The sequence below is a fragment of the Vulpes vulpes genome, chromosome 9, assembly GCF_048418805.1.
Source record: "Vulpes vulpes isolate BD-2025 chromosome 9, VulVul3, whole genome shotgun sequence".
NCBI lineage: Eukaryota > Metazoa > Chordata > Mammalia > Carnivora > Canidae > Vulpes > Vulpes vulpes.
In genome coordinates, this window is record NC_132788.1 from 58,300,109 (window position 1) to 58,314,990 (window position 14,882).

General features: G+C 45.2%; 1 protein-coding gene across 8 annotated transcripts in view; it reads left to right on the plus strand.

Annotated features, from left to right (window-relative positions):
- NR2C2 (nuclear receptor subfamily 2 group C member 2) overlaps window positions 1–14,882 on the plus strand; it is a 99,060-nt gene that overhangs the window by 72,188 nt on the left and 11,990 nt on the right. For all 8 annotated transcript variants that reach the window (XM_072720237.1, XM_072720236.1, XM_072720234.1 and 5 more), the window contains 8 exons: window positions 2,137–2,239; window positions 4,877–5,056; window positions 6,111–6,258; window positions 6,642–6,735; window positions 10,288–10,421; window positions 11,426–11,603; window positions 12,780–12,901; window positions 13,742–13,881. In XM_072720237.1, coding sequence (XP_072576338.1) covers window positions 2,137–2,239; window positions 4,877–5,056; window positions 6,111–6,258; window positions 6,642–6,735; window positions 10,288–10,421; window positions 11,426–11,603; window positions 12,780–12,901; window positions 13,742–13,881 — 1,099 coding nt within the window. The remainder of the gene's footprint in view (window positions 1–2,136; window positions 2,240–4,876; window positions 5,057–6,110; window positions 6,259–6,641; window positions 6,736–10,287; window positions 10,422–11,425; window positions 11,604–12,779; window positions 12,902–13,741; window positions 13,882–14,882) is intronic.

The window sequence follows — 14,882 nt, forward strand, 5'->3', positions numbered from 1 at the left end:
ACGAAGGCCGGCCATCTCTAAAAGGTCCTTTGAGGACCTGCAAGCACAGCAACCTGCCGCTTTGGCTAAAGTGAAAAACCAGCGAGTGAGTGGCAAGAGCCAGAAGGCAGCCAGCTGCAGTGCTCAGATGGGATGGAAGTTGAGCCAGGAAAATCAGCAGCCCATGGGAGACTGGCACGAGCAAGCTGGTACTAAGGCCGCTAGAGAATTATTCTATCTAACCTAAGTCTGCATGGTGGTGGTTATTGGCCACTCCACATCTTAGGGGTACCACCTATGGCTGACTTATTCCTAAATCTCCCAACAGCCTTGTCCAGGTTGTCATGCCTGCTCCAGCTCTTTGTTCTATCCTTACTTGCTCCTGTGAACTGCTGCCTCTGGGTCAGTCCTCTTCCCCAGCCCTCCCTCCAGCCCTGACAACCATCATCCTACTTTCTGTATTTATGACTTTGGCTATTCTAGGGACCTCACATAAGTGGAATCCTGCAGTGTTTTTTCTTTTGCAGTTGGTTTATTTTACTGACTAATGTCCTCAAGGCTCATCCATATTGTAGCCTATGTCAGAATTTCCTTCCTTTTTAAGGCTGAGTAGTGTTTCACCATATGTAGAGACCACACTTCATTTATACAGTCATCTGTTGTTGGTTGTTTGGGGTGCTTCTACCTTTTGGCTCTTGTGAATGAACAATGCTGCTAAGAACCCATGTGTTTTTAAAAGGGGGGGGGGGGAGGAACGCCTGGTGGCTCAGCAGTTTAGCGTCTGCCTTTGGCCCAGAGAGTGATCCCACAGTCCCAGGATCGAGTCCCGCATCAAGCTTCCTGCATGGAGCCTGCTTCTCCTTCTGCCTGTGTCTCTGCCTCTTTCTGTGTCTCTCATGAATAAATAAAATCTTTAAAAAAAAAAAAAAAGAACCCATGTGTTTTAAGGGGGAGGAGACTTTCTACTATGGAGAAAAAAAAAGGAAAAGAAAGGATTTTTTTTCTTATAGAACGGGTTCAGAACACAAGTGATGTTCATCTTTCAGAGCTGCACTTTTTTTTTTCCAGCAAAGTTTTTTTTTTTTAATTTAAATTCAATTTGCCAAAATCTAGTATAACACCCAGTGCTCATTTCATTATGTGCCCTCCTTAATGCCCATCACCCAGTTACTCCATCCCCTCACCCACCTCCCCTTCTGCCAACCCTTTGTTTCCCCGAGTTAGGAGCCTGTCTTCCTCTCTAATTGTTCCCTACTCAGTTTTCCTCCTTTCCCTTTTAGTCCCTTTCACTATTTCTTATATTCCACATATGAGTGAAACCATATCAGAGATGCACTTTTAATACCCCTTGCAGTGTGGTTAGTAAATGCTGCCTCTTCCTTTCCCAGAGTACCTTCTGATTAACTGAAATTAGAGTTCCTCCCTGCTTATTTAGACTACTACTTGTTCATGAGAAGGTAGTTGTTGATTTTGTTGTGTGTTCTATAAGAGGTCATCTACATAGTAATTTCTATATATATTCCTACCATATAGAAATAATTTTAAGAGATATTGTTATATTATTTAATAACAGCTATTTTTCACTTTCTCATATTGGTGTCAGTTACAATATTCTTCCGGATGAGTAACACTGTTACCTAGAAAGTCACCTGCAAGTGAAAGAGAAATAACATGTTTCAGAGGTCGCCTGTTCTTGTCCTTCTACTCCCAGCTGCCTCAAAGAGAGACCTAGTTATTTAATTAATAAAGCTTGATTATTTCTCTGCCAAATATACCTCATTGCATACATTCCAAGCTATTTCATGGAAATAAAGAAGCAGCCAGGAAGACCTACAGTGTGTTCATGTTGGAGCATCTGAATGTGATTCCCCACGTGGCCCCCCCATCCTGGATGTTTATGCTAGCCAGATAGGAGAGTAGATGAGTGAAAACCAGTGCCTGACCTTGGACAAACCACTCTCCTCTTCTCCTCCCAACCACCACTGAAGGGTGCAGTCTAGGTGAGCAGCAGGGCCATTCTTAATGTCAGGCTAAGTTGTCAGGTTCTGCCCAGAATTTTCCTGCTTAGAAAACCAAGATTAGGAATTTATAGTTAAACATTGCTTTGCTTAATCTGGTTTTCAGTCAGCACTTTGCTTATTTCGTGATTCTTCTTAGATCGTCACGGACTCTGCTTCTGTGGAGCGCTTGCTGGGTAAGGCCGACGTCCAGCGGCCACAGGTGGTAGAGTACTGTGTCGTCTGTGGTGACAAAGCCTCTGGTAAGTAACCCTAGGTTATGTTATGCTAGTTGCTCATCAGGATCCAACATCATAAACCAAATGGGAGCTGGGGCTTATTGGAAAGACAGCATTTTCTGTAGGTTTGTAGGTTTCAAAATGTAAATTCTACTTTTCTAAATGGGGTAGTGCTATAAACAAGCAAATCAATTTGTCAGGTTACTAGAATCAAAAGAAGGAATCGAGACTTGTTTCTATGACTTGTAAATCTTGGTTATGCGTTGACTATTTTGTACTACTAAGAGCAATCATTTCTTTAATCTAGATAATATTAGCACAGTGCTTTGCTATTTCACAAAATGTGTTATCTCTTTCTTCTTCATCCTAACTCTACTATCCCTTCACTATAACCCAGTGTGGTAACTGCTGTAATGAAGGAGGAGGGAGCATGCGATTCTGGCTGGATCCCCAGGGTCAGGCAAGGTCCCCCAGCGGCAGTCACATTCTGTGAGGCTTGAAGGTTAAGTGTGTGTATTGGGTAAAGCAGAAGGGCCTTCCTGCTGGTGGAGCCGGGGCCTGGTGACTTTACTGTCCCCACCCATGATGTCTTTGGGGAAGAGTTCCTGGACTTTTGTGGTTAGGATGTGGGTACAAGGAGACTGGAGAAGATATCTGGCCCAAAAGTTCAGACTTCACCCTGCTAATGCCAGGGAGCTATAGAAGGTGAGGCAGGCAAGAAAGATGGAGGAATATTTAGTATATTGTGCTACTGAAGTGAGCACAGGATGGAAAAGGATTTAATAAGGTACCCTTCTAGCTGTGCTCCGGGCTCAGGCCTGAGTTTTGTAATTGGTTCCACTTTATTCTATAGTCACAGAATTCCCAGGAACTTTGAACACTTTGTGGTCTTGGTTAAACAAAACAAAAGGTTGGACCAAGCATCTTAAGGAAGACAGCCCAGACAAGCATCCACAGAGGTCAGAAGCTCCAGTCCCCTCTTACCTTATATCATTTACTGTGCCAGGGTGCCCTACCTCTGTTCCCACTCCTTGAACAGGGCAAAACCTAGCCCATGCCACACCTTCACTGAAGCCAGTGCTGCCTGTGTCCCTTCATCCTTTTGTATAGGGCGCTCTGGCATTTGTTACGTTCTCTTATAATTGTTCTTAGAGGCCTGTCTTCCACACCAGAATGTACTCTTTTTGTCAAAGCAAGAACCATGTCTGACCCCTCCATCTCTATGTCCTATCTTCTTGCTCAGTAAGGAGAGGCACTCCACAAACTTTTGAACAAATGAATGAAGCATGAACATAACAAAGAGGCCACAAAATCTGCTTGGCTTCCCCATTTGTTAGTCCCCTTCTGGGCTTAAAGGAATGGTCTAGGCATAGCAGTTTCCAGATATTAGATGTCACTCTGAGGTCTAGAGAGACTAAGGAAAGACACTGCAAGAAAGGAAAAATGATGCCTAGACACACACACCAATTTTAACACTACTCTTAAAGGCACAAAATTGAGACCCTCCGAGTACACGCTTGGGGAATGGCTCTGCATGCTAGAGGTCAAGACAGTGGGACGCTCAGCAGCTGCCATCAGTGATGATCCTATGAAATGTTTCTTCTCAGCAATGTAGCTATGATACTGGGTTACAGAAGACCAAACCAGGAGTGTTTATCCATGGTCAGTGCCCACTGGGAACAAATGAAGTGTGATGCATATGGAAGCACTTGGTGAATTTTGGAAGGGTAAACTGAGGAGGGGGGCTCTTTTTAATGTCATCAGTCATTAGAAGTTAGAAACGCCAAAGTGAACAAGATCAGAAAAAAAAGAACTGTATGTAATAAATGTATTTCTAGAACTATGTTTCCAAAAGGATCTGAATACCTAACCCAAATGAGCCATATGGTGTGCACCCTTCCCTCACCTTGGGCCTACGTAATCACAGCCCCTGTGCTTCCCCCAAGTAGCTCTAGGGCCCAGGACATGGCTCACACAGAGGGAGTAAAGGGAAGAGTAGGATGTGTGCTAAAAAAAAACACATGCATGCTTTTGCCACACGCCGCTGTTGGCAGGACACGAGCACTAGGTAGCTTCTCAAGCTCGGGTTTGCAGAGAGCCAGGACCAGGTATGCACAAGTGGACAGTATGGTTCAGCCATCATCTGTGAGCTCTCCCTGCATGTTAGGTCCTTTGTGTACTAAAAGCATTAAGGTCATGCCATTTACCAGCTGTCAGGTAACCTATCTGAGCTTCTCTTTTTCTATCATGACATCACAGGGCCACTTAAAAGATTATAGGAAAATTATGGGAAGAAGTTAAGTACTATGCTTAATGCTCAGGCTCATGATTGCCCCTTGGCTGCTGGCATCTAACACTGTGCATCAGTCACTCTGATAGACTTACCTTAGAAACACCGCTTTGGGGATCCCTGGGTGGCGCAGCGGTTTGGCGCCTGCCTTTGGCCCAGGGCGCGATCCTGGAGACCCGGGATCGAATCCCACATCGGGCTTCCGGTGCATGGAGCCTGCTTCTCCCTCTGCCTATGTCTCTGCCTCTCTCTCTCTCTCTGTGTGACTATCATAAATAAAGAAAAATTAAAAAAAGAAAAAAAGAAACACCGCTTTGTGACAGATCGCCTGTTCTCTTGGTGAACTGCTTCACACACCTTTCTCTTTTCAGGTCGTCACTATGGGGCTGTCAGTTGTGAAGGTTGCAAAGGTTTCTTTAAAAGGAGTGTAAGGAAAAATCTGACCTACAGCTGCCGGAGCAACCAAGACTGTATCATCAATAAACACCACCGGAACCGCTGTCAGTTTTGCCGGCTGAAAAAATGCTTAGAGATGGGCATGAAGATGGAATGTGAGTAACAATACAAACAAGCTGCCTGGGTTAGCAAATTGGGAGAAAGCCAGATTTCTATACCTGGCTTTAAAATACTCTAAGAGGAAAAAAATAAAAATAAAAATAAAAATATAAATATAAATATAAATATAAAAATAAAATAAAATAAAATAAAATAAAATAAAATAAAATAAAATAAAAAAATAAAATACTCTAAGAGGAAAATATCCACTGAGGCTTCCTTTTGTTTCCTTTCTGGGTCAGCTAGGTGATCCAGCGCCCGTGCTGCAGTTAGTCACCTCCCATGGTGTGTGTGGAAACCTCCTCCAGATAACTCAGGAAGCAGCACAGTGCTGTGGAGTGAACACAGGCTTGAGAGTATCAAACCACAGTTCTGCCTCATAGAAGCTGTGAGGCCTCGGGAAGACATGTCACCTCTCTCAGCCACAGGGTCCTTGTCTAAATAGGACCCCTTACCTTACTTACATATTGGGTCTGGGGTTCCTTTCTTTCTTTTAAAAAGATCTTTATTTTCTTCAGTTGTTTCTGGCCCATATACCTCTCTCAGACCAGATTCCTGAAGGGAAAGACCTCTAGTGTTATTGAAAACTGACACCCCATTAAACAGTTTGCCACAGATGCCTTACAGGCTTGACTTGGACATTAGATTGGTTCCTTTATGACACGTGCATTGGACAAGCTGTCTGTTAAGGGCCCGCTTGAAGATGGGTGTTTCTCTTCCTGGAGAGTACCTTCTATTAGCAAAAAGTGAAGACCCAGAAGCCTCAGTATGGGTCCCCCACGTGAGGCCATGCAAATGCCATGCTGAAGTTTCTTAGGCCATGCCTACCCTCCTGAACTCTTCAGATTTAACATGGCATTGTTTGGCTTTGAGCTTTTCTTTCCTTTGGCTGAAAAGTCCTCTGAAAATTGAGCTAGATGTGTCTAGCACCAGAGTTTATCATCCCTATTGTAGCAGACTTAACTAAGAAAGACTCCTAACTTTACTATGAAGAATATAGTTTTTAATGACTCTTTCCTCTAAACGTGAATATTTATGTTGTGATTTAAGCTGTGCAGAGTGAACGGAAGCCCTTTGATGTACAACGGGAGAAACCAAGCAATTGTGCTGCTTCAACTGAGAAAATTTATATCCGGAAGGACTTGAGAAGTCCTCTGATAGCTACTCCCACGTTTGTGGCAGATAAAGATGGAGCAAGGTCAGTCTCTGTTTTGACAAGGAACAGAAAGGGGAAAGAAGAAATCCAAACGGTATCCCAGTAAAAACTAGAGTTGAGAATCCCTTGGTGTATTCTGAAGATCAGGTTAACTTTATTTAACAGAGCAGCCACAGTCTGTGGTAAGCCTGGAAGCCAAGGAGACATGTATCCTTGTGGCATCCTGTCTCAGGCTATAGGCCCAGCTTTGTGGACATCTCATTGCAGAGAGTAGAGGGGTTGTCAGACTCGATGGCTGAGCCTAGTTAGAGCTTCTCTGCTATCCAGACAACTTTGCAGATGTAGAAGGGACAGGGCAATGCAGCATGATGATACTGTGCATTAAAAGTTGGAAGCTACTCTGGGTTTCTTTATGTCTTAAATAGACAAACAGGTCTTCTTGATCCAGGGATGCTTGTCAACATCCAACAGCCTTTGATACGTGAGGATGGTACAGTTCTCCTGGCCACGGATTCCAAGGTAATGTTCTCTACCAACACCATCTCTTCCACCTTTATGTTACAGTACAGACTGTTTCTCTAGATGTGTGCACCTACCTTCTTGGCCTTCTGAGAGTACCTTGAAAGCCTGGCCTTCTGCATCTCATTTTATTTCTTCTTATGCAGCCATTCTATGATTTGTTCTAGGGATATTGATGGCTTTTCAGAAACTCAGGGCTGGCTGGTTATAGTCATTATTACATGGCAGGATCTAGAGTTCAATCTAGTGAAAATTCAGTGGCTCTCATTTTGATAGTCACCCCTACCCCACCCAGTAAATCCATTGGCAAACTACCAGTGTGTTGAGGAAATGGCTGCTTACCCTCAAGACAGTCTTTTGCAGAAACCCTTAGTTCCTTTTTTTTTTTTTTTTTTTTAATTGAAGTATGGTTGACACATAGTGTGACATTATCCACCCCGCCCTGTTCCTTTCTATCAGATGATCTGCAGAAGGAAGTCCAGTCAGGATTCTGACAATTGCAAAACTACTCAGAGCACATCAGCCATAGGGAATTTAACTTGTTGTGAACAAAGGTATTTGTCAATCCAGGAGAGAGAGAGCTGGCTAAGCCCTGTGAAGATAACTAAGGAGAGAAGGGTTTTATCCAGGCAAGGAAATTGATTATATTTCTCATCTCGTTCCTGATGTAACCCAATAATGGTGAAGTAGTAGTAAGCTATGGTCTGAAAGAAGCAACTTGGTAACCAAGTGCTGGCATAGCTACTGCTCTAAGAGCCAGAGCTGCACTATTTGCAGGCTTCCTTCCTGTCTTTTCACGTGCACATTGCTTTGCCCACTTGGTACATTAGGAACATCCTCTCTTGGGGAAAGAAAGGCAGCAGTGAGAGCTGTTGGCTGGCACCAAAAGTTGCCCTCCAACCTGTGGTCCTTACGCTGGCCTTGTGCTACCTGTCTGTGGGGCCTGGTGCTGTGTGCTACATGGGAATCATACCTGGCTTGCTGCTGTCACCCAGTAGACATTCCGGACAGCTTTGGAGGTGTAGTGGGGTGGAGAGAAACCAGAATCCTGAAACTAAGGCCCAAATAATCTGATAACCAAAGGATTTCACAGCAGCTGTTCTGTTGTGTCGGCCATGCAGACACTGTGAGAATAAGAACCAAGAGACTGCAGAGTCTGCTGGTCCTGGGTCCCGAGCCCAGCACTGCTCTTGGTAGCCGTGTGCCCTCTTTCCTGCATCTGTGCTTCCCTCAGCACCACCACATGGGGATGCTGGGGAACATGAGTAAGTCCCTGTTAGAAAGCATGCAGCATACAGTGAACACTCAGTACAGGAGGAGTTAGTCATGGTCACTGGATGGAAGAGAAGGGACACAAAAACTGGGTAGTATTTAAGTAGCGAAGAGAAAGCTGCAGAGTCAGATCCGTGCTCCCACCCTGTTCCTTCCTCTGTGATGTGGAAGTGACCATACCCACCCCAGGAATTTTTCATGAAAAGCAGACTATAGACATAGACTTTACTTATTTATGAAAGAGAAGAAGGCTTCATGTAGGGAGCCCAATGTGGGACTCGATCCCAGGATTCCAGGATCACGCCTTGGGCCGAAGGCAGATGCTTAACCACTGAGCCACCCAGGCGTCACTGTAAACCTATTTTAAAATAAAATTCAAAACCATGTACTCTGGCTAAATACAGAGATCCCATGTCCCCTGTACCCAGTCACCCCCATCTGCTTACCCAGCAGGCCTGCAGCACAGTGTAAAAGGCCACGACCCCCGTGTGGTGCAGACAGGCTGGTCTTTTTCTTCTCTCACTTCCACTCTCGTTTTCTCATTCTCATCTCTCTGTCATGATGGCCTGCATCTTTCAGCAGTTGCAGGATACTCTGTTATGTAGTGGTTCTGTGATTTATGAAGCAGTGCTCTGCTTAGGATCTTTTCCACAATTCTAGTTTTTCACTTTTGTAATCCAGACACAACAGATATTTGTGTTTACCTGTCTTGGATTATTTGTTTGAGTATGTCTTTGGCTTTCTTCCCTTTTTTTAAAAATTGAGATATAATTCACATACCAGAAAACCCACTCTTTCAGTGTACAGCAGTGGTCTTAGTACATTTCCAAGGTTGTACAACCATCACCACTACCTGATTCCAGAACATTTCATCACCCCAAAAAGAAAACTTGCACTTGATTATATTAAGCAGTCACTTCTCCCTCCCCCTACTCCAGCCCCTGCCAGCTGCTACTCTACTTTATGACTGATTTTGTCAATTCTGGACATTTCTTATAAAGGGAATCATACAATCTGTGGCTTTTTGTGACTGACTTCTTTCTCTTAACTAATGTTTTCGAGGTTCATCCAGTTGTGGCATGTGTCAGCACTTCATTCCTTTTTATTGCCAGAGACTAAGGCATCGAATGGCTGGACCACATTTTATTTATCGAGTTATCACCATATCACCAATGTAGTAATCTCCCTTGCCAACTTAAGTGAATTTGAGTTGTTTCTATTTTCTTTTTTTTTTTTTTTTAAGATTTTATTTATTCATGAGAGACAGAGAGACAGAGAGAGGCAGAGACACAGGCAAAGGGAGAAGCAGGCTCCATGTAGGGAGCCTGACGTGGGACTTGATCTTGGGTCTCCAGGATCACACCCTAGGCCAAAGGCGGTGCTAAACCGCTGAGCCACCCAGGCTGCCCGAGTTGTTTCTATTTTCTATTATTAATAGTCCTGCTATGAACATTTGGGTACCAATTTTTTTGTGGACATATGTTTCAGTTTCTCTTACATTATGTACCTAGGAGTGGAATGACTGGTCATGTGGTAACTCTACGTTCAAACTTTTGAGGAGCTGCCAGACTTTTCCACCAGAGGCTGCACCATTTCACATCCCCACCTGCAGTGTGTGAGGGTCCAGTTTTTCCACATCCTCCCAACCCCTATTACTATCTGTCTTTTTTATTATAACCATCCTGTTGGGTGTGAGGTGGTATCTCACTGTGGTTTTGATTTGCATTTCCAGTGATGTTGAACATCCTTCCATGTGCTTTTTGGCCACTTTTTAAAACTGACTTGTCTTTTTATTATTGAGCTGTAAGAGTTCTTTATCTAAAGAACTGGCTAAATATTCCTGCTACTAAGCCATTATTGAGATGTATGATTTGCAAATACTTCTTATTCTATGGGTTGTCGTTTCACTTTCTTAATAGCCTTTTTTTTTTTTATTTTTAAATCACCTCTCCCCCCAGCATGGGGCTCAAACTCAAAACCCCAAGATCAAGAGTCTCACATCCCACCAACTGAGCCACCATGAGCCAGCACAAGAGTTTAAATTTTGGTGGTGTCCAGTTTGTCTGCTTTTGTTCTGTTACCTTATTACATGTATATTTATATAACCACCACAATTAAGACCCAGAACTCCATCGCCAAAAAGATCTCCCTCCTGCTGCTCTATTGAGGTCATGCCCCATAGAAGCTGTTTTTAAACTAATTTTATACTGCCATTGGCCTGCGAGTCTTTCGGGTGTGTGTTTGTGTTCATTCGTAATGTTCTTATTTTTTGTTTAATAGGCTGAAACAAGCCAGGGAGCTCTGGGCACACTGGCCAATGTAGTAACCTCCCTCGCCAACTTAAGTGAATCCCTTAACAATGGTGATGCTTCGGAAATGCAGCCAGAGGACCAGTCTGCGAGTGAGATTACTCGGTACGATGCCATGAGCGCGGAGGCTCCCCCACTGATGTGCACACTCAGTTCCTGCTGTGTGGGGGCAGGTGGCAGCATTTTGACACCCACCCTGTATTTAATCAAGGCTTGTAAAATTGTCACAGTGTTCTTGCACATCTGTCGTCTTTCACATTTTAACTGTGGGAACATGGACCCTCTTATATTACATGATATTAAACAATCAAAACTGTTTTTCATTCCAAACAATGAAAAGGGAAATGGAGTGACTCAGTGGAAGCATGGAAAACCCTTCAGAAGAGAGGTGTTACTTGTATCAGTCTTTGGTAATTTGGACTAATTATTAATAGTCCATCCCCTTTCCCACTTCTGTTTTAGCTTCTTTTTCTCATGTATGTTTTTTCCAGGTAGTCTAGAGCTTGAGTCCATCAGGGTGTCACTGAGAGACAGAATTAGCTGGTCCCAGATGTCCGTAACTGGCAGTAGAAGATGTTTCTTCTCCCACAGCCTGGCTCTTGTGTTTGCTCCTTCCCTGTGGGACTGGCCACTCCCGCCCATCTTGCCAGGCTGGGCAGATGCACAGCTGGAGGCCACACGAATGCCCTGGTCCTCATGCTCTCTTGTGGTCTGATAGCAAAATTAAGGTCTAGATCTAATGGAAAGAGAATGGGATTCGAGTTGGGTGGAGTTCTGGTTCCACTGCATAGTGGGTGATTGGTCTTGGAAAAGTTTTTGAGCATCTCTAAGCCTCAGCTTTCATGTCTGTAAAATGGAGAGGGTTCTACGTTGGAGAGTAGTTGTGAAAAATAGGAATTATGTGTGAAAATAAATAATATATAACTTAGTGCCCATGATGATGTGTTAACCATACACAGAAGCTCTGGTTGTCATGCCTTCCCCTAGCAGGTAGAATTTAATGATCTTTTCCCCATCACATTGTTTTTCTAGATTATGTCTCAACTAAAGTTCTCTTCTTCCTAAAAGCTGTGGATTCACAACTCTGCCTGCTTCATTTTTGCTCACAGGGCATTTGATACCTTAGCTAAAGCACTTAATACCACAGACAGCTCCTCCCCTCCAAGCCTGGCAGATGGAATAGACGCCAGTGGAGGAGGAGGCATTCACGTCATCAGCAGAGACCAGTCCACACCCATCATCGAGGTCGAAGGTCCCCTCCTCTCAGACACTCACGTCACATTTAAGGTGAGTGCGTTTAGGTTAACCGCATCCCTGGTCTGCAGTTTGAAACAAATCTTGCAGGGAGCTCATTTTCATGTTGTTGGCTTTTGACCTGGATCTTGTATTCCAGAACAGTATTCTCATTAGAAAGCATTGTCACTCATGTTTTGCTCACAGTGTTTTGGCTCTGAAGGTAACTTGTCCTGAAGCCGGTATGGCCTATCCTTGCCGGGATGGGCTGACATGGTGCTGCCCAGTGAGGGCTTTTAGTGGGCTCCTCTGCCTCTTCTGCTTTCTCGGGTGGCCTGGCTTCAGCATAGGCTCAGGCAGGTACCTTCGTGTGCTCCAGCAGGCAGCCAGCCAGCCCTCGTTCCTAAGCTTGGTCCTGACCACCTGTTTTCTCGAGCCACAGAAAATAGAGCTCCTATCTCCTTGAAGAAGGCTCTTTGTCTGGCCCACAGGCTCCTTCACTGGCCTCACTTCCAGAGGGCACTCTCAGGGTCCCCAAAGCCCTCAGTTTCTAGGGCTACTGACTGTGTTGTGTCTTCCTGTTCCCCATGTGTTCTTTACTAGAGAGGCCTGACCAGTCACTTAGAAAGCCTGGGTTACCAGGCAAACACTGGTTACCAGTGCCAAGAATATAGGTCACCAGTGGGATTCCAGCATGAAAGGCATTAATTCCCCTTCTGGACTTGGAGCTCTGGAGCCTAGAGCTCTGAACATTCTGATGGTGGCATCTCATCCTCCCACCACATCGGCTTCTCCTCATCTCTCACTCACTATTACCCCGAGGCCACCAACCAAATGCCTCTTAACTATGAAGTTGACACCTGTTCCTAATTTCATTTAGATTTTAACCCGTGGCTCAAAATGGAATTGTCTTAGAACAAATACCAATTTAGTTGAGGCATGAGTTGAAAAGTATGTCTTTATATAAGTGAGCTGGGAGGTCGCCATCATCGACCACATTCCACAGGCCATCAGACCCTAGTTTACCTGGCAAGAGACCATGGGGAGTTGGTGCCAGCCCCCCGCTGCAGAAGACACAGGCTTCATAAGGATAGGTCTGCACAGGAGCTTCATCAGGGATCATCACAATTCAGTCTTTCACAGTTGTTGAGACATGACCGCAGTTCATGTTGACAGAGCCATGCCCTGTCTCTCCGTCACCTCCTGTGCTGTGTGCCTCCTCTTCTCCAGCTCACCATGCCCAGCCCAATGCCAGAGTACCTCAATGTGCACTACATCTGTGAGTCAGCATCCCGCCTGCTTTTCCTCTCCATGCACTGGGCCAGGTCAATCCCAGCCTTTCAGGCACTTGGGTAAGTGACCTTTTTCTCTGCGTGTATCCTTTGGCAAGAGCCTTCCCCTCATTAGGAATGGCCTGGAAGATACCTGAGTGCCCTTCTAGTTTATTCTAGTTTATTCCAGTGATCCTGATTTTCTTAGTAAATATACCCAGTGGACTACTAGCAGAAGACCGTGGTTGCCAGTGCTTTGATGCTCCTCAAATTTTTATCAGTCATTCTCCATAGGCTGAGGACTTGGTGATAAGAGCCAGGGATGGAGTGGAATAGAACACAGTAGTCAAGTAGAGAGACAAGTACAGAGAGGTCACATCTGGGGGCTTCTCAGATAAGGTCATACAGTTTGCAGTGCGTCAACCACACTATCTTGAGCATAACTCCTTCAGGGCAGGGCTGCATGCTGCCTTGGCTGGCCCCTCCCTCCGTGCTCCAGGGCTAGCTCGTCCTAAGGTTTGCCAGCCCTTGGTTCTCGAGCGTAGGTGCAGGTGTATCTCCCATGCCCTTTAGAGTCCACACTCCGCTCCTAGAGCTCAAGTCACTATGTCGCCTTGACAGCCACGCCAGGGCCACTGAGGATTTAGGAGGCTGTAGGAGGTGACACTTTAGTCACAGTCATTTAGATTTCTCATTACCAAAGTCTTAAGTGTCTTTGTTTAGAGCACAGTATATTCTCAGAGGGTCTTTAGTGAAGAGCCTCACAGACAGTAGTGTTTTTGAAGGATGATCCCAGACATACTGTAGACCTTCAAGAAATACCTGTTGGAAATACCTGTTGGATACCTGGTTTGAGGTGCACTGGGGCCTGGGGAGTGTCAGCAGGCAGGCACCCACACCCCCCACCCTCTGTTCCCCCAGGCAGGACTGCAACACCAGCCTGGTGCGGGCCTGCTGGAATGAGCTCTTCACTCTGGGCCTGGCCCAGTGTGCCCAGGTCATGAGCCTCTCTACCATCCTGGCGGCCATTGTCAACCACCTACAGAACAGCATCCAGGAAGGTAGGCCTGTGGGGAAGGGAGGGGAGAGGAGGGGTGTGTGCTCAGTTCAGGCTGGCCCCTGTGTCCCACAGCTCCCACAGGCTGAGGACACTCTTAACTCCTAAATCGTATGAGACCAGTGAGAACGTTTCAGTTTCCTGCCTCACTGTCTTCTTTTCATATAAGGAGTATGAAAGAGGAGGGAAAAAAAGATAATTGAAAAAGTTGCCAACTTCCTGATACATACTTAGTGATGTTTTCAGAACAATCAATATAGTCTATACTTTTATTTTGATGGACAGGTATAAATGGAAAAAAACTAGTTTTTCACTTGCATGGGTATAAGAAAAACCCAGGTCTTTCCCTCTTGTGTTTCTCTTCTCTGCATGTGTCCCTTACTACTCATTCAGTGCGTCTGACACTTGTGGTCACCAAGGGGGTGTGATGCACAACAGGCAATTCCCTGAGTCAGTTAGGACCCTGTCAGACATAGTGTCAGATCCCACAGGTTAAAGGGTCAGTCCCACAAGACCCTCCCCCACAACACCATGTGCAAGTCCAGGCTATCCCCTGTGCTTCTGACCAACTTGCTGTAGACTGGACGTTGCAGTAAACCTTAGCTTGGACTAATTCACTAGTGCGGTTGACAACTCAAGGATAAAAGATGCAGATGAATAGCCAGGTGAAGAGAGATACAGGATGAGGTCTAGGAGAGCCTCAAACACAGGAGCTCCTGTCCCTGTGGATCTGGGGGGTGCTTAGCCCTTCCAATGTGCATCCGTTCACTAACCTGAAAGCTCTCTGAACTCCATACATTGAGATTGTATAAATACTTCCTCATGTAAGCATGAGCAGTTACTGACTCCGTTTCTAGCCCTTCTTCCCTCTCTAAAGGATGAAGGGTGGGGGTGGGAATTCCAAGCTTGTGAGCACACGTTAGTCTTTCCAGGGGACCTTAGGGGTCCCACCCAAAGTCACATCAATGGAACAAAAAATGCTCTTAGTGCTCTTAACATGTAAGA